Genomic DNA, 23,481 nt, shown 5'->3' with positions numbered 1-23,481 from the left:
ATTACGTTTTTCAGAGAATGGATGTGTTTATTTTCATGGGGTGTTAAGCATGTCATCGGATCTACTTCAAGTCCAACAAACCATCTAACCTCACAGAACTTCCCGATTCTATTGTGGTAATAAATGTGGAGCCACCAGTATGGCTTCTCTGTATGCTAAATTTATTTTTGATCAGTGGACTCCAATGTGATAGTTCACAATTGGAGTAAACTAAAAATTTTATTTTTCATACAACTTATATAAACAGGGTTTGATATCAATTCTCCATATGTCTTAAGTTAATATAAAATAACTTTTCCTGCATTAGTATGTTCCTAGGAAATAGACAAAAATGTTATGTGGTTTCTTCAACGTGCAATATAGTGAAAATGGAGAAGGAAAACTGGAGCACTATTTCAGGATTCATTCTCCTGGGATTATCAGACCTCCCTGAGCTGAGCATCTTCCTCTTCCTCATGTTCCTTCTCATCTATGAGTCACAGTGATGGGCAACCTAGGCATGGTCACAGTGATCCAGGTCAGCTCTCAGCTTCACACCCCCATGTGCTTTTTCCTTAGCCACTTGACCCTTGTAGATTTCTGCTACTCCACCATCATTGTGTCTAAGATGCTGGCCAATATCATAAGCAATGACAAAGCCATTTCCTTCCTGGGATGCACCATGCAATTATTCTTGTTTTGCACGTGTGTGGTCACTGAGGTCATCCTGCTGACTATGATGGCCTATGACTGCTTGTGGCCATCTGTTGCCCACTACTGTACATGGTTGTCATGTTGCAGAAGCTCTGTTTGGGACTGGGGTCTTCCTGCTCTTTCTGTGGAGCAGTGTGTTCTGTGATTCACATTTGTTTAGTCCTTGAGATCCCATCTTATAGATCAAATGTGAGTAACCACTTCTGTGATTTACCCCCTCTCATCCCTTGCTTGCTTTGATGTATCTATGAATGAATTACTCTTATTTATTGTGGACACTTTCTATGAGATCATCACCATATGATCATCTTCACCTCCTTTAGGTTCACTCTCATCACCATCCTGAGAAAGTGCTCTGCCGAGGGAAGGCACAAAGCTTTTTCCACCTGTGCTCCCCATTTCACATTCAGGGTTGTCTTCCATGGAATGATCCTTTTCCTTTATTGCAGGCCTAGCTCTGACTACAGGCTGGAAACTGATAAAGTGGCCACAGTATTCTATACAGCAGTGATTCTCACACTGAAACCCCTGATCTATATAGCCTGCTGAACAAGGATGTGAAAGTGGTTCTCAGGAAACTGGTGGGGTTCAAATTGCTTTCTGCAGGAAAAATTTATTAGTTGTACTTATGGTTTCAAAGTGAAGATTTAAGTAGTAGCGTGTGTTTAGGTAGATGTGGATAAAATGGCAAACTGGGAAGGACATTAAAATTTAGGGGACCCTTTATAACTCTTTGATGACTCCTTGTCTTGAGATTCTTCTTAAAATCCTCTCAATTGGTCAGCACAAAGGAAAAATGCCTGTCAACTTTATTTCACTTCTCTCATCCATAAGTGTTTTAAGTGGCTTTATGGATGGTAATGTTATGCTTCAAGGTTTTGATTTCAGGTAACACAAATATATCTCTAACAAATTCACAAAAAGAGATTTATTTTTATAATCCTAAATATATCTAACTCATTGTTTTGAATTGACTTCATTCTTCTTTCAAGGAATTTCCTGTGTGCTTATTTATATTGATGGGTGTTATCTTTAGGTATTTTGGCTAGTTATTATTCTTTCTTTACTATTTTTTCCATTTTATAAGGTTTATAATTATGAAAATTTTAAAAATATCTCATCTTTAAAATGGAGATAACAATAATAGCCTTCTTATAAAATAAATTTGTAATGAAATTTATTTAAATTATCTTAAATCTCTGATGCTATTTTAAAATATAAAAATCAATTACAAGTGCACTAGATGCTGTTATTAATATTGGTTTTGCTTTTACTTTTTGTTCCATATTTCACATTGATTCTTGATTAAACAACATCAGGAAATGCATTTCCTTTCTTTTTAAAATTTCCATGACTGTGTTAATGTTTTTGTGTTCTGCCTCATTTTATTTGAACTATTCTATGCATTTCCAAATCTTACTCTGTAATTCGTTTACTATGGCTCCTGAACAAATACCAAAGTCTTGGGTTGCCTGAGACAATAGAAATTTATTTTTCAATGTTCTGGAGTCTGGAAATCTGAAGTTGGTAGCACTGGGCCAAAATCAAGCTGCCTTCAGGGTCTCACGCCATCGTGGGACTCTAAGGGACACTCTATTCCATGCCTGTTCCATCATCTGGTGCTTGTCAGCATTCGATGGCTTGTGGCTTTAACACAGCAATATTGAAGGCAGCTTCAAATATCCCTCTGCTTCCTCTTTACAAAACTGATGTGTTTGTGTGTATGTGTATGAAATCACCTTAATCCTCTCTGATACAAACACCTACACAATCCAAAATACTGCCCTCATTTGTAAAGATATGTTAAGCATATCAAAAAAGAACCTTCTTCTAAATGCAGCAGCATTTACAAGTTCCAGTTATTAAGATATATAAGATATTTATGTATGTTGTGGCAGTAACAATTTCAAGTTTAATGCACCTATCTTTTAAAAATGAAATAATAACTTGTATTTCCTGAGTCCCTACACTATTATAACCTATTATTTTCCCATTTCCATAAGATATAATTTAGTATTTGTTTATTGCTACATTTTAATTAAATTCAATTATTTATATGCAGAATTGATCCTTGTTGCTATAGTGAATTGGGAAGATCACTTGTCTTGACATTAAACAACTGTGGCCAGGTTCTGATTCTAATCAGTGAATTTGAGCAAGATACTTAAACTCTTTAACTTCAATTTTCTTAGATGTGAGCTGGGAATATGTTTCCAGCCTGAGGAAGTTACTGGAGGGCTCAAATATATTAACAAATCTTTAAGAACTTGGTTGAGGGATATATTATAATAAAGTTTTCCTATAAAAAAAATTTTGAGGTCATTGTTCATGCATTAAGCATTTAGAAATATGCCACAATCCCTGACAAAAATAGCTACTCATACTGCAATGAAATAAATGAATATACACTGGCTCAAAGATAGGTTTCAGTGCTCTCAAAATGAAAATATGGCACTGTTTTTCTTTTCAAATATTTTAAATGAGGTAAGATTTCCATATCATCAGGAACTTGTCATTCATGATGAAGATAAGAAAAATCTTTAGCCTGTGCTTCTTCAACTGAAGAATGGTTTTAAAGCCTTCACACTACTGATATTTTGGACTAGAGAATCCATTGCTGTGGGTTTCTATCTTGTGCATGTAGGATGTTTACCAATATCCTTGGCTTCTATGCACTAAATGCCAGTATCAGCACTGCTCTGCCTCTATATTTGTGATGAGCAAAAATATCTCAATTTAAATGTCCCCTGGAAACAAATAACCCCTAGTGTGACCCACTGAATTGGAGATTATCAATATATAAAGCTGTATACTCTTCAGAGATCTTTATAATATTGAACTACTTTGTATGTAAGAAGTCTTTTCAGGTAGTCAAATCCCAGTATTTTGCCAAATTACTATCCAATCTTTTCTCCAAATCTGACAATGGCCCCTTATCTTAACATTTTAAGACCTCCAGGACATGCAATTACTGTCATGTTACTAATGATAAGTATCTGCCTTTCAATCTTACTGAAAAATTGCGAGGAGCTTAAAGGCCTATCATTATGCTGTTAGCAAAAAAGGCAACCTGTTTCTTTAGATCTAGCTTTTAAGTCAAGCTTTAAAGAAAGTTTTACATATCGGGTTACTTCATGGGTAACTATCCCAGTTTCTTTGGAAAAATTGACCCATGCTCAATGTTCCCCAAACATGTTTAAAAATGAGATAAAGTGTTTCTCCTTGCATTTCTTTAAGCATTTTTATATCTAATATATTCTGATCATTGCGGAGGGTCAGGAGCAATCAATCAGGCCCAAGCAAGGAGAAGGTATCCAGAGTCACAAGATCCAGTGTGGAAAGTCCCCAAGAGTTAAAAATTGAACAAAAATCATTGTTAAGAAACTAAAAGAAAGGGACGTATTTTGCAAGAACTAACAGCATTTTTCTGCTTCTGTAGTTAAGCTTGCAGTTTTTGCCTTTATAAGCCCCATTGAGAACCTCTCAGGGCTGCTCTCTGAATCTTCCTTCTTGGGGGTTTCTGAGGCAGTTACCAGTTGGCTAAGAAAGACTCCAAATTGGCTTGCAGTTTTTTGAATTGTGTGCTCTCTCTTTGGTGCACCCCACAATCACCTCCTTACTTACAAGCAAGTGAGGATGGCATGCATTCTCATTCTTTTATTAATAGCATCTCAGGTTTCCCTGGTAATCTTGGTGGGTCACTGTCTTTCCACCTACTTAGTTTGGGCAACTGTCAAGGCCAGTTATCAAGAGTCAAGGTGACTGGTATCTGGAAAGACACTAGGGCAATAATGAATTACCTATGAGCAGAGCTCCTTTCTGCTGAGGACAATCCTGTGGGCACTTTGAAGATCAAAATTCCTTTTTGCTCTCTTTGCCAAGAAAAAGGCAAAGCCTGTCTGGAATTAAATTACCAAAGATGAAAGCATAATAGAGAAATAGGGAAAGACACATACATGATGGCATTTTGGTTTTAACACTTGGATCTTCTCTTGACACATTTACATCCAAAATTTTAAGCCATATTAGCAAATATAGGTCAGAAAAAGATCTACATAGAGAAAGAAAGAATTTTTAAAGAAGAAATAACTGACAGTAAAAGAAAAAACTTCTGGTTTCTTTAATCCTCACTCATATACAAAATAACAGTTCATTAAGACATAATAATATATTGGATAATATAGCTTATGGATAAGTGAAATGATATTTATATATAAGTGAAACCAAGAGGAAAAAAGCCTACCCAGGAGTTTAAGGTGACTTGATAGAAAAATTAAGGGTGAAAGAAGGCCTCATGCACAATTCCAAATTATTCTTTTGTTGTGGTCCATGTTTTTACTTATGGAAATTATCACCGCATATGTTTGTGAAGGCATTTATTTTCTAGTGTAATTTGTGAAAGAGATAATAGGAAGAAGAACCAGAATGACTCTTCAACTTCAGGTGCTTTCTCTTGCACATCAACTTTAGGAATGTATGATATGATAGTTGAGAATATGAAAACTGCTTTACTTGAAGTTAAATTTGCTCCTGTACACTTGAAAAGACTGAGTATGTTCAGGGACACACAAGCATATGATCAAACACCATGGCCTAGGTTGGCATTATAAAGAAAAGCATGCCTAGACCCGATACTTGAAATGGTCCCATTTAATGGCTCCCCAGCATCAGAGACTCATTAGGGAAAATGCAGCTCCAACACTGGCTCCAGGTGTGTTAGAGACATGTGGATGAGAAAACTGGAAAACAGCATTATGCTTTATGTTTGACTTTAGCTAAGTCAGAACTTTCTGTGCCTAAGTCATCTCTTTTGAAGTGATCTTTTGTTCAGTTATTTTGATGATTAAATTCTTAAAACTTGTATAATATTTCAGATCTATTTGTGAATTTTTAGGAAAACCAAATGAGTGAATACTTGTCTAATATTTAGTATTGGTTCTGTCACTTAAAAGTGCTCACTAGATGTAAGCTCTTAATATAGTATTTTGATGAGGAGACTAATTGCTTCTCCACTGTTTGAAGGAATTCTGGTGTTGCTTTAGACAGTATGGTCTGAAGAAAGATGGTAAGTTTCATAATATTATGAGAAAGGGACCCATTCATAAGAAATATTTGTGTAATTTCAGAATGATAATATGAGCTGTGGCTCATAAAAATACTAGGATGTAGAATAGCATAATGCAGCAAGAAATTTAGGAGATGGTTAGTTGCAAATAGTTGTTTATCAGATTAGGGTAATTTTTAAATTCCTTATGATATTCCAGAGAGGTTAATTAGTTTTTCTTATAAAATCTATAGAGTTAGTTTTATTTTTATTTTAACCTTTGTTACTTTGGTATTCCATGGAGATTAATAATTGTTTGAGATACTTAAGGGATCTATTTCCCATGAGCTTCAATTAGAACACAAAGTCGCTCACTCTAGTGTGTGCACATCTTGACCTCTTCAGGAACAAGAAGGAAATGTTTGTCCATCAAGTTTGTTAGCTAGAACTTGACTTGGATTACTTAAAAATGAAAATGAATATATATTCTAAGCAAAGTAAAAAAAAATTTTAAAATTATATCAAATTCAGATCTCCTTTAATTAGAGAATTTTTTTCACAGACCCTATATTCCTGTGCAATTGTGGTTTGAAACACTCCTGTCATTGGAGCAATTTATTCTGTAATGCCAAACATTGGCTAATGCCTACTAGTGTAAGAAAGAATACATGCTATAAGTAAATGATAGAACATTTTTCTCTCTCCTTTTTCCTCCTTCTTCCACACCAATGTTCTTCATGGAATTTAGTAAAGATGACCATAAAGATGCTCCTAATTATCACCCTCATTCTGCCGGTTGAATTAATGTGCTTAAAAACTGCTCATAGGAACATGTGAACTCTCTCGACTCAACAAAGGAAATGCATTCTTTTGAAATTTCTATTGGGCTTGACATAGTCCAGTTTCCCTGTACCAGCATAGAAAATTGGAAAGAAAAGTTTCCATTTTTATTTTCCTCTTTTATCTCTTGAGCAGGCAAACAAGTCTTTTTTTAAGTCAGATTCAGAAAGCCATGATTGCAAAACCATGCTTTATTCAACTTTTTAAAATCTACTCCAATATAAGGGTAAATTTCAGGCTGGGTTTGTTGCTAGTTCAGGCTGTCTTAGCTCAATTTTAGTGCACACCTGTCTATGAAGGGAGGTATGTACCTTTTATGCTTTGTAGGAAGGAAGATAGAGAGTAAAATTACTCAATTACTGTATTTCTTTTCTTTAAAAGTCTATTTGGCAGCTTTCACTTATACAGAATACACAACATTCACCCATCCTATTCTCTGACATAACTTGGGAAAGTTTTCATTATTTCCTTTTATGTGGATAAAATATTTATCAGTATGTATTGCAGCCAATTTTAAATAACAGCAGATTATATCTATTTTTCTATTCAGACATCTACATATATATTTGCATCAACATCTACATCTATATATCATGTCTGCTATTAGGTATCTTGTTTTAAATTAGCCATCTTCAAAGTAATTCTAAATAGCATCATTTTTCATCATAGATATGAGAAACAACACTTTTAACAGTTCCTCCATTTTTGTCTGTAAGGTTTTCCTTCTGTTAATATAATAAATAATGCTGCAATGTAGCATTGAACATGCTCTTTATTATACTTTTGTCAATATAACAAAACCTTTCTCATTTTAGACTATTATCTTGCCTCAAAAACATATTACTTAGCTTGTACTGTTTTGGGATTCAAAGTTTAAGTATATGTTGCCTAATGGTTTTCAGTTAAGCTTCCACCAGATTTTCAAGCTTTCTGAATTGTTATTAGCCTTGATCAATAAAAATAGTAAGATTATTTTATTTTTTAAGCAAAAATGATTAGATTTTTAAGTGTTATTTAACTATCCTTTTTTATTTTGCTTCATACTGAAAGCAAAATCACATTATCTTCATGAATCTCAATAACTCTCTTCTGGGTTAAATTTATGTTATTAATGGACATAATTGTCACAATAGATGTAAACCTGATTTGTACAGAGTTCATAAGTTGTTCAGGTAAGATGAGTTGATTTCCCAATGATTATTTATCTTATCATTGAATTCATTTCAAAATCCATCAAACATCCAAATTTAATAGATTATGTCAACCTATCATGATACATAACAGTTGAACACCATTTAAAATTTCTTCTGATGCCTAAAGTATATTTGTTCAATGACTTCTGCTGAGGGATCTGATGCTTTTATTATTAGACAAATATGTTTTTCTTAAACTTTTAAAATGTTGTTTGATAGCAGTGTGTTCTACTTCTCTGAAATAAATGAATCTACTGTTTTCACTTCCTACAAGCAAAAAAATTCATTCTTTTCCCCAAACATGCAATATAGTGGCAAGTGGAGAAAGGAAACTGCAGCACTGTGTCAGAGTTCATTCTCCTGGGATTATCACATGTTCCTGAGCTAAATGTCTTCCTCTTCCTCATGTTCCTTCTCATCTATGGAGTCACAGTGATGGGCAATCTAGGCATGATTGCAGTGATCCAACTCAGCTCTCAGCTTCACACCCCCATGTACTTTTTCCTTAGCCACTTGTCCCTTGTGGATTTCTGCTACTCCACCATCATTGTGCCTAAGATGCTGGACAATATTATAAGCAAAGACAAAACCATTTCCTTCCTGGGTTGCATGACACAGTTCTATTTATTTTGTACTTATGCAATTACTGAGGTCATCCTGCTGGCTGTGATGGCCTATGACCGCTATGTGGCCATCTGTAACCCATTGCTGTACATGGTTATCATGTCCAGGAAGCTCTCTTTGGGACTGGTGTCTGCCTGCTATCTCTGTGGAATAGTGTGCTCTCTGGTTCACATCTGCTTAACTCTTGAGATCCCATCCTATAGATCAAATGTAATTAACCACTTCTTCTGTGATTTACCCCCTCTTTTATCTCTTGCCTGCTCTGATGTTTCTATGAATGAACTGGCTGTGTACATTATGACCACTTTCAATGAGGTCATCACCATCATAATCATTTTCACCTCCTATTTGTTTATTCTCATCACCATCCTGAAGATGAACTCTGCAGAGGGAAGGCGCAAAGCCTTTTCCACCTGTGCTTCCCACTTCACAGCCATTGTTGTCTTCCATGGGACAATCCTTTTCATTTATTGCAGGCCTAGTTCTGACTACAGTCTGGAAACTGATAAAGTAACCACCGTGTTCTATACTGTAGTGATTCCCATGCTGAACCCCCTTATCTATAGCCTGAGGAACAAGGATGTGAAAGAAGCTCTCAGGAAAATGATGGGGTTCAAATGACTCCTTCAAGGGCTGACTCCTTAGCTAGACTCAGAGTTTCAAATTGGAGCTTTAGGGAGGAGCTTTTGTTTGGGTAGATGGCAATGAAATGGTAAAGGGAAATGGATGTTAGTATTTAGGTTCTATTCATCCCTTTTTATTGTTCGGTTGCCTTGATCCTTATTTTAAATAGCCAGTATTGGACTGGGCATAATTCAAAATGCACCCACCAGCTTCGCTGCTCTTCTGCAATTCTTAAGTGCCTTGAATGGGTATCTGGGATGGTTTTTTAAGTCTTAACCCTTGAGGTCTAGGCAATACTAAGTCTAACAAAGTACAACCCAGGAGACAAGACTTCATAACAATAAAATTTGTGAACCATCATACATTGATTTCACTTTCCTTCCATTAAATGAAGGTACATTCATTTCATATTACTTACATTTTCTTTGAAACTATGGACTCAGTTATCCATGGGTTCTATGTATTTGTGAATATTATTTTAGTCATATTTTGGTTATCTTTTTCATTATAAATGTTTCTACTGCAAGGTTTATAATTATAAATTTTAGAAATTTCTCATATCTAAAATTAAAATATGCTGTATCATAAAATTATGATGATTAAATAAATATTGCATGTTAAATTGTTGGTACTATAACTGGTATGTTGTCATTGATTAAATAATTATCTGATATTATTACTATTGCTTTTGCCTTTACTTTTTGCTTTGCATTGCATTTTCATTTTTTCATTATTTGAACAAATCATGTACTTGGAATATCCAAAATCTACTTTGCCCTTGTCATTAGGGTTTCAAGGACACAGAGTATCTTGTTAGTGTGGGTAAATATCTGCCTGTTTCTCCTTCTGAGATATGGGGGTAATGAGTATAAAGACTCAATTTACTCTAGCAAAAAGGCAGTTTGAGTTAGACTCAACTTTGTAAAAGCTTTCAAGTATCAGATGCTTCTTCCTTCCCAATTTCACTTTACAAGTAAAGCCTCCACTTTTCTGAGAATAATGAACTGAAATTGAGTGATCTTCAAAGAGATATATCTGTACCTCCTTGAGTTTCCTTAATCCATTTTATTTTATATATATATAATCCAATCACAATCACCTCATTACTTACAAACTATAAGGGACAATGTGCTTTCCCTACTTCCTTATAAATACAATCCCATTTTTCCTGGAGAGGCCCACACCTCTTGCATTCTCAGTAGGGTTCATTCTCTGCCCTGACTCTGGGTTTGGGAAACTATCACCTGCTGTCTCTAAGACTCACAGTGATTGGTTTATAGGTGGACTCTCGTCTCATTTGAGTTGGTGAGACAACTAGGATTTTTTCAGAAGTATTGTCATAGAGAAGTTTCCTTGTGCTGAGGTCTATCCTCAGGTACATTGAAGCAAAAACATTTGTAGTTCTCTTTGCTAAGAAGAGGAGAAAGTCTGCCTGAGAATTAAGACATCAAGTAGGAAACAATACTAAGGTCTTTAGAAGACACATACCTGATGGCATATTTTTAATATAGTTGGATTCTCTGTTAACTCTGCTATATACAGATTGTTATTTTATTTATTTTATTATTAATTATTTTTTTTGGCATATAGGCACCGGGAAACAAACCTGGGTCTCTGGCATGACAGGTGAGAACTCTGCCTGCTGAGCCACCATGGCCCACCCTACATACAGATTTTTTAAATCATATTAGGAATAAATACCCATTGTTGTTTAAGTCATTTAAAAATGAGTTAGTCACCAAAAGATGACCAAAACACCTAATGGTAAATATCTTCTGTACCATGGAATCAAGTTTATGCCCCTAGAAGTGGAATTAAAGGCCATATTAGTTCCAAAACAAATATCTCTTGGTAGCCATATATATATTCATTAACAACTGACTCTTTCAAATATCATTTTCACATCTTTAAGTATGAACTGCAGTTTACTATCTCCATGGAATTTACTGAGACTTTTGTCTCTCCCTTCTTTCGTTCACTATTCTGTACTTGACAAAAGTCATTCATGCCATCTCACTTTATCCAACTCTTGTGTTTTGTACTTAGAAGTGTGCCCAGCCCAATGTGTGTGACATAAACATTTTGGCTGAATGAAGACTTCCTGACCTGTTCTGGCCATAGATTACCAGAAATTAATTTGAGACAGCTAAAAATATACCATAGCACATATTGGAGACTTTAGTTTCCTTCACAATTTTTCTCTTTAGACAGGTTGAGTGCCAGGATCTTTTTCTCTCTCAATGTATATCTAGATAAATGTCTTGCTTTCTCCCACTTTATTCCACTATCCCTTCATATACAATATCCCAATATTTGTATTTTGAAATAATTGTTTTAAGCTAGTTAAACTAAATTATATAACAAATATTATAACCTAATTTTCAATGACAGCCAAGATATAATTTTTTAGACATTCAGAAGATGCAGAAAAGCACAGTAAATCATTTCATTCTGTATTTAATCAACTTCTGAGTAGAAGAGTTTAATTGTTCATTCATCTTTCCCTTTGGGATTTTTGATACCAGAGTATAGGGCCCTGAGAGCATATGTAGAATCACAGTAATGATTTCAAGAATCTCAAAGCAAAGGACAAAAAGGTCTTACATTTTCCTGAGGAAACTTCCTATGGGAGACAAAATTTTCTCTTATGAACACAGAAGATATGGCTTAAATAAATTCTGATAAATTCTGGAATTTGTTTATTTTTATAATTCTTCATTTTTGTCTCTGAGTGTCAAACTTGATTTTCCCACTAGAAAATTATTTGAAGCTGATAGCAGTGTAGTAAAAAGGTAGATTAAAGAAACTATTAACATGGCAAGAAATCTGACACAATTGTAAAACATTAGAGCTGGATTGTGTTCTAAAGGCTCATCTCCTTATGTTTACTTATTTTTCATGAAGGAACTGATGTTCTGAAAGGAAACGTGCCTGGAATAAGACAGGACATAAATCCCCAAATCTTTTTCAATGATTTTTTATTGAGATATAATCATATAAAGTATATACTACACAGTATCATCATAAACCTATATATTCCTTATTATAATTGACATTTGAATAATTTAATTGCCTCAAAAGATGTAAGCATAAGAACAAAATTTAAAATAAAAGTAAAAAAGAATACCCAAAATATCCCTTAATCCCCCAAATCCCCTGCTGCTTATTTATTTATTTTTTGCCTTTTTTTTCTTACTCATTTGTCCACATACTGGATAAAGGAAGTGTCAGTCACAATGCTTTCATACTTGTGCTGGTTTGAAAGGATGTATGCCTCCTAGAAAAGCCATGTTTTAATCAAAATCCCATTTTGTAAAGGCAGAAAAATCCCTATTCAATACTGTAATCAGATCATCTCCCTGGAGATGCGATTTAATCAAGAGTGGTTGTTAAGCTGGATTAGGTGACATGTTTCCACCCATATGGGTGGGACTTGATTAGTTTCTGAAGTCTTATAAAACAGGAAACATTTTAGAGAATGAATGATTCAGAGAGTGCAGAGCAGAATGACATAGCCATGAGAAGCAGAGTCTACCAGCCAGTGACCTTTGGAGATGAACAAGGAAAAGGCCTCCTGAAGAGCTTCATAAAACAGGAAGCCAGGAGAGGAAGCTAGCAGATGATGCTGTGTTTGCCACGTGCCCTTCCAGATGAGAAAGAAACTCTGACTGTGTTTGTCATGTGCCCATCTCACTTGAGAGAGAAACCCTGAACTTCATCAGCCTTCTTGAACCAAGGTATCTTTCCCTGGTATCTTTCCTTATGTCTATAGACATTTCTATAGACTTGTTTTAATGGGGACATTTTCTCGGCCTTGGAACTGTAAACTAGCATCTAATTAAATTCCCCTTTATAAAATCCATTCTATGTCTGGTATATTGCATTCTGGAAGCTAGCAAACTAGAACAATGCTTAAATATTCATATCTTAAAATCTCTGTAGTTATTCAATTGTCTTCAAGAATCAAGGTTATTGGATTATAGCTCAATAGTTTCCAGTACATGAAAAACTGAACAGGGATATCTATATACTGCATAAGAATAACCTCCAGAAAGAACTCTTTACTCTATTTGAAAACTCTCAGCTACTGAAACTTTATTTTGTTTCATTTATCTTCCCCATTTTTGTCATGAATGATGTCAGGGCCAGGCTTATCCCTGGGAATCATGTTCCACATTTCCAAGGAGATTTACACCCCTGGGACTCATATTCTACATAAGATAGGGCAGTGAGTTTGCCTGTGAAGTTGTCTTAGAGAGAGAGAGGTCACATTTGAGCACCAAAAGAGGTTTACTGGGGTTGCCTCTTAGGCATTATCATAAGTAGGCTTAGCTTCTCCTTCACAGGAATAAGTTCCTTAAGGGCAATCCCTAAAATATAGGGCCTTCCCCATCAAATGGGCAAACTCAATGCTTGTGACATTATCAAATATTCCCCAGGTGTGGAAGTTTCATATTTCCACCTTTTTCCCCAGCCTTCAAGGAAACTTGTAAATACTTTTTAATCTTTTGCCCAATTTACTCTGAGATGTATCAGAGCATCATGCAAAAATGAGCAAACTAACAATATCTCATTCCCTATTCATGGTTACTTGTAATTATGGTGTTCAAATAAGCTGATCTTACAGGTTAAATTAGTGTGCTATTAGCTGAATGTGAGAATGATAGAGGAAGAAGGACTAGGGGCACATATGAAATCAGAAGGAAGGATAGACAATAAAGACTGAGATTCCTGACATTCTTACAAGCAGTGGGGACAACCAAATCCACAAACAGAGCCCTAAATCTTAGGGTTTGTTCCTATGAAACTTAACTCCACAAAGGATAGGTTAATCCTACTTAAAATTAGCCCTAAGAGTCACCCCCAGAGAATCTCTTTTGTTGCTCAGATGTGTATTCTCTCTCTTTCTCCCTCTCTTAGCTAACTCAGCAAGCAAACTCACTGCCCTCTTCTTCTCTACATGGGACATGACTCCCAGGGGTGTAAACCTCCCTGGCAACATGGGATGGAAATTATTGAATGAGTTGGGACTCAGCATCCAGAGATTGAGAAAACCTTGACCAAAAGATGGAAGAGAGAAATAAGACAAAATAGTGTCAGTGGCTGACAAATTTCAAACAGTCAAGAGGTTATCCTGGAGGTTATTCTTACACATTATATAGATATCCCCTTTTTAGTTTAAGATGTATTAGAGTGACTAGAGGGAAGTGTCTGAAATTGTAAAGCTGTATTCCAGTAGCCATGTTCCTTGAAGATGATTGCATAATGATATAGTTTTCACAATGTGACTATGTATGTGAAAACCTTGTGCCTGATGCCCCTTTTATCAACAGTATGGACAGATTAGTAAAAAATATGGATTAGAAAATAAACAAATAAGAGGAAGAACAAATACTAAAAAAAATTAGTGTGCTACCAAAAATATAAATTTTACTTTCAATAAGTATCCCTTCCTCTGGTCTCACACAGCAGTTGAAATGTCAAAATACATTTAATATTATCCTTTACTCTTTAGTCTTACTTACTTTAGTCTTACCCAGATCCACTTAATTAATATCTCTAATGAAGTCTGGTAAGTCTTTAATGTTTTTAACAGTTGCTGCATGGAGTAATGCTGACATTCATAGCTACAGAACTCTAGCTTTGTTTCATGTGTCACTCAAAAATTCCATAGAATGACCAGGTTATACTCAAAGAGCTCAGTATCTCATAATTTAGAAATAACAGTCACATCTCCAGAAACAGATGTGACTGCTGTAAGAACTTACGATCTAGGAATCTTTACTGCAGGTCTTCACCTGATAACCTAATGTTCTTGAGCTCAATTCTCAGAGTCTTCACATATATAGTTAGCCCATTTTAGTGAAGCATTAAAATATTCATCTTTTCATTTCTGGCTTATTTCACCCAACTTACTGTCCTCAAGGTTCATTCACATAGTTGCATGCTTCACAATTTAATTCTTTCTTGCAGTTGTTCAATAGTCCATTGTGTGTATACACCACAGATCCCGCCTCTAGTCTTTAATTGATGTACCCTTAGCTCACCTCCATTCATTGCAAAATCACTGCCACCATAAACACCAGTTTGCAAATGCCCATTCCTCTCCCACTCTTACTTTCTGCCAGTATACACTTAACTATAGGATTGAAATAAAGTTGGGAAAGCTCTGTTTCCCTATGAAAGCACCTGAGCCTCTGAGAAGTGGCTAAAACTTTATTGCCAGCAGATCCAGAGGACTCTCCATCCAAAGTCTGAGCCCTGAATAGTCTTTGTTTCTAGATTGTATAGGCTAGTGAGCAAGGTGGAAGTTACTAAGGGAATGAGTGGTAAACACTGGAAAAGTACAGAGACAGAATTTGCAGGGTAGGAGTTACTAAATGGCCCTTAGCTGAACTCATTTTTCTGAGATAAGGGCAGCTCTTGAACATGACAAGAAACAGGCCTGGAAGCCTCCCTCTTTGCACACTGATATCTTCAAATATGCTTGAGTAAGCCTGGAGGTGATTCACAGCACTGCATACATTCTGCTTTTCTTCCTTTAAGAAAGCTTGCAATTATATTCCTTTATGAATGCATAAATTTATAGGGTGATGCACACAAATACACAGAGTAGTACACAAAAAATTCATAAAGTGATACACATAAATTCATAAAGTTATACAGCAATAATACTGAGGTGATAAACATAAATTCATAAAGTTATACAATAATTCTGAGGTTAAACTTGTAAACTACCTCAATATGTCAGCACCAATCTCAGCCTACTGTGGAGCCACACACTGCCCCCCAGAAGGGCTGCACCACTTTACTTCACAACTGACAGTGAATAGATTTAACTGTCTCCACATTTTTTCTCTTTATCTCACTTGTATCTCTCTATTAATTTTTCAACAGTTTTATTCAGACATCATACAATCAAAACTAACTAAAAGCTCAATGGTTCCTGGTATAATCACGCCATGACATCACCACTACAATCTATAGGAGGGCATGTCCATTTCTTCTGCAAAGAATCCCATAGCTGTCCCCCGCATCCCATGCTTACTGACATTTATCTTTGGCTTATTGCTTTTGCTATGTTCATCATCTATCTGATGGTAGCACAGTATTGTAAGTACACTGAATGAAGATGAGTGTGAATATCATTGAGGGAGGAGGTCTGGCGACATGTATGACACCAGAAGGCAAGATAGAGGGTAAAGACTATGATGTGGGTGTTATAATGTAGCAATGCCTAGAGTGAAAACTGATGGTGACTAAATGTACAAATATAAGAGTGCTTTTTGCATGTGGGAGGCAAATCAATTCAGCATTGTAAGGTTTTGAAAATGACATGTTATATGGGGAAAATACAGTCAATGCTTACTGAGGTGTATATCAGTAACATTGTAATATGCCTCAAAATATTTGTAATAAAAACAATGAAAATAAACAAGCACATTTAGTGCATTGTAGTCAAAGGGCAACTGTCAGCATTAATGGACTATTAGAAATAAACATGTAAACACAATCTTCATTAGCTGTTATTTCTTATTAAAAAAGAGTTGATTTATATAGCAATTGAGGCTGACCTAATTTTTATATCATATTGTTTATTCTATCCTATGGTAATGCAACTGATACCAACAGTTGACACACTTGTTAAAACATTGTAGCTGGGGAGTGAGTCTGACTTAAATGGAATAGAAAAAAATGTTTAAAAAGCAGCTGCTGGGCCCAATACAGAGCACTTGAATCAGAAATACATCATCATCCTGGATGTTTTCAGAAACTTCTCTTGCTGGCTGATAATTGTATAGAAGAACATTAATTGGCTCCTCTTTTGTTTGTTCTTAAACTTTGTTTCCTTTCATTGTTCTATTAGGCTTCTCCTATTTTCCTTCTACATCCCACAAATTTCTTTCAGTCTGTAAGTTTATGACTTCTTTGAAAGATCATTAAAAGTAGTACTCTATGTAAATTGTGTAACCAGTTTCTTCCTAGCATTCAATACTGTGATAAGAACTAAGGGTTTGGGTTGAAAACCACCTTCCAGAAGATATGGGTGTCCCCCATGGCCCAGACCCCAGTTTATTTGAATATTAGTCCTAAAAATGAGCCTTTCTCTTCAATACTTACTTTTCCAAGGGTTGTTCTTCACAGCGACCAAAATAATGGTTGGTGCACAAGGAAGCACTTTACTTTCTGGATACTGGGTATAATTACATTTCTCTCTCACCTTCACAGCAGTGGCCATTGCTCCACTCCTTGTCCAGCTTAAAGTCATTATTTCCATTTTTGTAGACAGGATGGATGGGATGCTACTCTGTGAAAGTTGCAGTTTCCTAAGGATGAAAACAAAAATCCAAAATGTTGAATTTGAGCTCTAAATCCCATCTTTTTTTTTTACTATTTTCTTAATGCTTTTTCTCATTTTTAAAATAGTATTTTAGAGTTTTTAACAGTTGTGTAAGCAAGATTTTCAAGGTGCTTTCATTGTCTGTAAGGATAGTATTTGTTTCCTAAATTCTCTTGTATCATATAACTTTGTTTTTGGATCTCTATATTTTCTGTTGCTTACTATCATTTGAAATGGTTGTTTCTGAACTTTCAGAAAGCAGTGTATTCAGGGTGGCCATTTTAAGTCACAGAATCCCATTTTCTGTTTCTTGCTGGCTTTTTGGTTTTGTTTTCAGAATTACTCTTTCTTTTGAAATTCCTTCACCCACTTCCATGTGATCATTTTGTATTTCCATCTCCATCCTCATCTTTATAAATCCCATCTTTATAAATAAATCTTTTATAGGAGAACAAAGTACATATTCATTGATACTAAAATAATAAATATTTTATTTATATTATATAATTATAGTTATATAATATAAATTATTATATTTATATTTATATTTGATTAATATATTAAATTAATGTAAACCAATTATATTTTACTAATAATAAATATAAATATTATATGTATTTATATTAAGCTCAATCTTGGCACAATTGTTGAATAATGTAACCAAGAAATTAGGATTTATAATAATTACTGAAATATTATATAAACATTCATTTTGCTTTTGAGATTTTGGAACAGACAAAGGGAAGCACAGAGAAGCCCCAGACTATGATGAAGTAGTTTTGGACACCCAGAGGGGTTGTTAAAAGCCCTTGTATTGTACCTGGTGCCTGAGTGGCTATGAGAGCCATAATGCCCCTTGTCTGGTTTTTCTCTAACAAGCCTCAACACTAAGGAAAATAGTAATTAACTAGCCTCAGTCCTTTGCATTTGTACGTTATATCTGCTGGGCTCTGCTATAGAAAGATAGATAGTGCTGCCTTCCTATGTTAACCTATGCTAATAATGTTTTCTTTTTGGCTCTGCTGAGCTCTGCTATTTGGCACTGCTAGGCTCTGCCATTAAAGGATATTTAGCTCCTTTCAGCTTATGTTAAAAGTTATGTTAAAGTTGTAATGTTGTTTTATTCTCACCTTTAAACTCACTATTTTCTTGTAAATGACCTCATCTCCCTTTGCTAGAAACCATAAAAACCTGGAGTCCCCTTTGTTTGGGGAGACAGATTTTGGGCCATTAGGCTGTCTGGTCTCCTGCCACATGTGTAGTAATAAATGCTTTCTCTGTTTGAAATGCTGGTGTCTCAAGAATTGGTTATTAAGCATGTCAGGTAGAAGAATCCATGAACTTTGTCCAGTATCAATAATAATAACTAATACTAATTGATCGGTGTGTGATAATCATCTTCAAAATAATTCATATGTATTAACCCATTTAATCCTCATCACAACCTTAGTGCCACAATAATATACTTTAATTTCAAAAAACTAAGCAATAGGTTTATTAATAATCTGTCCTCAGACACACAAATAAGTGGCAGAAAGTGGATGTAAACCCAAACATACTGACTCCATGGTCTATGCTTTGAATCACTACATCATAAATCTCTGTTACTGTGCTGAAATAGCTAAATCTGCCCACATATCTTAAAAGAAAATTTAACTTAGTTTGCAGCTCATATTGCTGTATCAAACATAGCACAGTGACCTGCCAGGAGAAAATGATACCTACTTAATCTTCTTTTTAGGTTGTGCTATCTCTTCTCAGTTCACTGTTCTATGAAGTCTAGGTTTATTGTAGACATTTATTGTAGACATTTAGTACTCCAATAATATACAATTTCTTGTTTCCCATACTGGTTCTTTCATAGCATAATTATACAACCCAGTGCAATTACCAGGCCACACTTACCTAGAACTCTAATTTAGCCAGCCAGAAACTAGAACAAAAGTAGAAAAATAAATGTTGAATAATAAATAAGGAATTCTTAATCATTATATTATTATATTTCATTCTCAGGGTCTGCATTAAAAACTACTCAAACTGTTTATTTATTCTAATTTTATAGGTAATTTTAATAAGCACCATTAGGCTTATTAAGAATCTGCAAAAAATTGGGGAAAGGGCATCATGTTTAAGATTTAGTAATGTTAGATCAGGTTCTGTGATAATATAGGTAGATGAAAATGCCGTCCTCTATAATGGTCTGGGGATTATATTTGGCCTTCTCAGATTGGTCCCGAGTTGGAAGTGGGGCAAAAAGTATGGAAATGGGAAGTCATTCAACAAGGACTCCTCTTATTTGGTTGATTGTTGTGAATGTTATGGTTTGAACTTCTGTGCTACTTGCTGCAGAGATGAAGGCAAGCTTTTAGGGCATTTGTGTTACCAGAGGGTGGCAGATGAGGGCAAAATGAATTGTATCAGATAAGATCAGACATGGGGAATATGGTAACGAGGCTTGGACAAGAGTCTAGAACTGCAATGAAGCAGGCATTGACTCATGTGGTGTTGGGATTGGGTAGATTGGACAGAGATGGGATATTTTAGTTGTGGAATTGTTGATGCATTGCACATAGTGAAAAAGACTGTTGAAAAAAATCAAGGAAGAAACCTAGATTTAGAGTTCATAACTGATGGTGCCATTTATCATAAAATGGTGGTGCCATTTATCATGAAAGCCAAAAATTTGAAGAATAAGGAGTGTCAAGTTGACCAGTTTAGTTTATGAATAAAGGATTACACTGTTGAAATTTCTGAAAATTTAGGCATTGTGCCACATGCCAAGATGTTATTAGGATGCCCAAGTGAATTTAGGACTACTGTTCTATTTCTTTTATTTTTTTTTCCTTTAGTTAGAGTCTAGGTTATTATTAATATTATCATCATTGCTCTGTCATGACTCCATAAATTCAGGATCACTGAAGAGAGATGGAGGAGGGGAATAGAACTATGAAGACTGAATTGTTTCTCCTAGGATTTTGTGACCACCCAGAACTTCAGAGTTTTCTTTTTGCTGTGATTTTTTTCCATCTACTCATTGACCCTGATGAAGAATTGTGGGATATTTTTTGTTTACAACCAGTTCTTATTTGCACACACCTATGTATTTTTTCCTCTGCATATTGTCCTTAATAGATGCAGGTCATTCTTCTGTTACTGCTCCCAAATTACTTATGGACTTGATTGCTGATAAGAAAACCATTTATTTCAATGGATGTGCTGCACAGTTGCATTTTTCTATTCTTTGGTTGGTGCAGAATCTTTCTTGTTGGCCACCATAGCTTATAACAATACATAGCAATACACACCCCACTGCTTTACACTGTTATTATGTCCAAGATAGTTGGTTGCCAGCTTGCAATTGAAGCATTTTTGCAGGACATCATTAGCTCAATTATTCACAATATTAATGTCATCCATCTGCTCTAAAGAAATTAACCACTTCTTTTGTGATATCTCCCCATTATTCTCTCTGTCCTGTGCTGACATTTACATGCATGTTATTGTTCTGGTGGTCTTTGTTGGTTTGGTTGAAATTATCTGTCTTCTAACAGGTCTTTTTTCTTGTGTCTATATCATCACAGCTATGTTCAAGATGGTCCCTGCCAAGGGAAAAATGAAAGGCTTCTCCACCTGGAATTCCCATATGATCATAGTCACTATATACAATGGAACCCTAATATTCTTATATTTTGTGCCCCAGCATACGTCACTCAGTGACCTCTGTTTTCTAATCATTAATTATATCTATGTTGAATCTTATGATTTACAGTCTAAAGAACAAAGATATCCAAAATGCCTTTAGAAAAATGATCAGCTTTCTTAGGAAGGAAATTGCTTTCTTAGTAAGGAATGAAACTGGACCTGACAAACTTTCAAAAATGTCTGTTGCTTCTGTTATGAAAATTGATGGAAAAGTCCATTTAATGTGAAAGTTTCCCAAATCTGCAAATAATGAAGCCCCAACCAAAGAGTGGGTCCAGGGCATAAAACCCAAGACAACACATTCTCATATCACTTACATTATGTCTATCATTTTAGTGTTGAAATTTAAAATATTTATTTTAGGGGCACATACATCCTTCATTTTGTCTCCTATATTTCATATTCTTACATACTGTCTCTTCTTACCTTATCCTTACACCAAGATTAGTCCCAATATTGCATAAGCCATGGAAAAACTATAACCCCTTTTCTGCAAAAGAGATTAAGTACAATTCACTGAATCTCTTTTCCAATTAATTTTTGTTTCTGTGAATGTATGTGCACATTATAGTTCAATTTTTAAAATTCTACTCACGCTAAGAAGCATTGCTCAAACAGTAAACTTGCATGTTTTTTGCTGTGTCATCCTTCAATTTTCAGGTTATAACCTGTATTCTGAATTTCAATAGAATATGGATCTGAGGTTAGGGTCACATGGGATAACATTAAATCAGATTTTCTTGGATTAATGATCTTAACTCACTTCTTGTGTATGTAAAGTCTGAAACTTAGATGAAGAGCATGGTTCCTGGAATTGGCCATGGCAGCAGACATAACAATGTGGGACCAGCATCGATAACCACGAGGAAACCTTTGCTAAGCTCTAACCAGGAGTGAAGGGAGCATCAGGAGGAACATGTCCCAAAGTAGATGGACAGAGAGCTGCAAACCTGGCCCAACAATAGGATCTATGACAGGAGTCTGCAGTTTTGGTGAGCAAGTTCTAAAAGGAGTAGTGAGCCTGGAGGTCCCCTTTCATGAGATGATAGTGTGGACAGTACACCTTTTCTTCCCACACCAGGGCTATAGCCAAAACTGGATAGCAGTTAGAGGTTAGGGCTCTGCATGTTCTTGGAAGCTCTCTTTGGACATATTTGTTTCTGTAATAATAACCCACATCTTCTGAGGTTGTAACTAAACATCAGATACCCTAATGAAATAGATTGTTTGAAATCTCTCTTTAAAAGGAAAGGATACTGAGGCCTAAGAAGGTTAATTATCTTCAGAATTGTGACACACAATTAGCAGGTCATTAGTAGCACAAGCTGTTAATGCAGATCAGTTTCAATTCTAAGGTCAAGTTCTTATCTTAAACTCTTGTTTGTCTTTATCATTTTCTTAAAATCAGAACAGGAGCAAAAAAATAAAACAATTCCTGGCTTCCTCCCCCGTATAAAGGCTTTCAATTCAGTCTCTTTAAAAGGAAATGTAGAAAAAGTGTAAAGAATATTTTTTTCCTACACATGTATGTGAAAGATGGGAAATAATGTCAATTTCAGATAGCATGCATAGGCTTAGGTTTTATAATCAAGAATATTTTCAATAATTTCTTCTAGTACAGTACATTGAGATGGGAAAGGGTTTAAACAGTGATAGAGACAACCTATGAATAGTATAAATTATTCTATTTTCACTTAAGATATTAGAGATTATAGAAGAAAACAAATGTTTGAGATAATGAAATATTTTTATTTAATACCATTTTCAATCAGTAATATAAGGCAAAATGCTCATTATTGCATGTTTTTAATGAACGATTTGATCCTTAAGATGTTTTTATGTAAAATAAACTCAGTTCATTTTGTACAATAAAGGAATGCATAAGATTAGGGAGGACAACTTGAATGGACAACATCATGCAACCCTCTTATCCCAAGGATCATGAAGAAAGCCTCTATATTCCTTTCATAGCAACAACTACAACAAAATGAATGCATTTGGGCATCTGAAAATGTAAGTTTTTCACAATGAATAAATTGGTAATTGATTATAATAAGAACAACATAAGCAATTATCTTAAGTCATTGGATATGTGATAGGATTATCCTGTAGTGTTTTATAATGGTATGATTAAGTAAAAAATCTGGTCCATGAAGAAAATTATTAACAAAATACAAAAATGACATTATTTGAATAAAGTCATTTTAACCATTTTAATTTATTTTTTGAATAAAGTCATTTTAAATGAATTTAGTAATCTGTTCACTCTACAGGCACACATGTCAATACTCTACACATGCTCATGCAATGCATACTCATAATTATAGTCCATAAGCAGTCATGACCAAACTGCTATTGGAAAACAAAGGTCTATTTTTTGTTCTTTTTTATTTCTAATGCAGCATGTATTTATAATACCC

At 35.0% G+C, this 23,481-nt stretch overlaps 1 protein-coding gene and 2 pseudogenes across 1 annotated transcript; all 3 read left to right on the top strand.

Annotated features, from left to right (window-relative positions):
* The first annotated feature begins 368 nt into the window (after window positions 1-368).
* LOC143649300 (olfactory receptor 5L1-like) lies at window positions 369-1,313 on the top strand (annotated as a pseudogene).
* Window positions 1,314-5,380: 4,067 nt separating this feature from the next.
* On the top strand, window positions 5,381-9,270 carry LOC143649299 (olfactory receptor 5L1-like). The gene is made up of 2 exons (XM_077119430.1): window positions 5,381-5,404; window positions 8,083-9,270. Exons 1-2 carry the CDS (start codon window positions 5,381-5,383, stop codon window positions 9,013-9,015), a joined length of 957 nt encoding a protein of 318 aa, XP_076975545.1. The 3' UTR covers window positions 9,016-9,270.
* An 11,035-nt stretch (window positions 9,271-20,305) lies between these two features.
* LOC143649298 (olfactory receptor 5AP2-like) lies at window positions 20,306-21,288 on the top strand (annotated as a pseudogene).
* The last annotated feature ends 2,193 nt before the right edge of the window (window positions 21,289-23,481 follow it).

Source organism: Tamandua tetradactyla, chromosome 11 (genome assembly GCF_023851605.1).
Source record: "Tamandua tetradactyla isolate mTamTet1 chromosome 11, mTamTet1.pri, whole genome shotgun sequence".
Taxonomy (NCBI): Eukaryota; Metazoa; Chordata; class Mammalia; order Pilosa; family Myrmecophagidae; genus Tamandua; species Tamandua tetradactyla.
This window is presented reverse-complemented; position numbering and strand designations above follow the sequence as displayed.

Coding starts and splice junctions, on each gene's coding strand:
- LOC143649299 (XM_077119430.1), top strand. CDS start 5,381: ATGCAGCTCCAACACTGGCTCCAG. Junction 5,405..8,082: donor AGCTCCAACACTGGCTCCAG/GTGTGTTAGAGA, acceptor CATGCAATATAG/TGGCAAGTGGAGAAAGGAAA.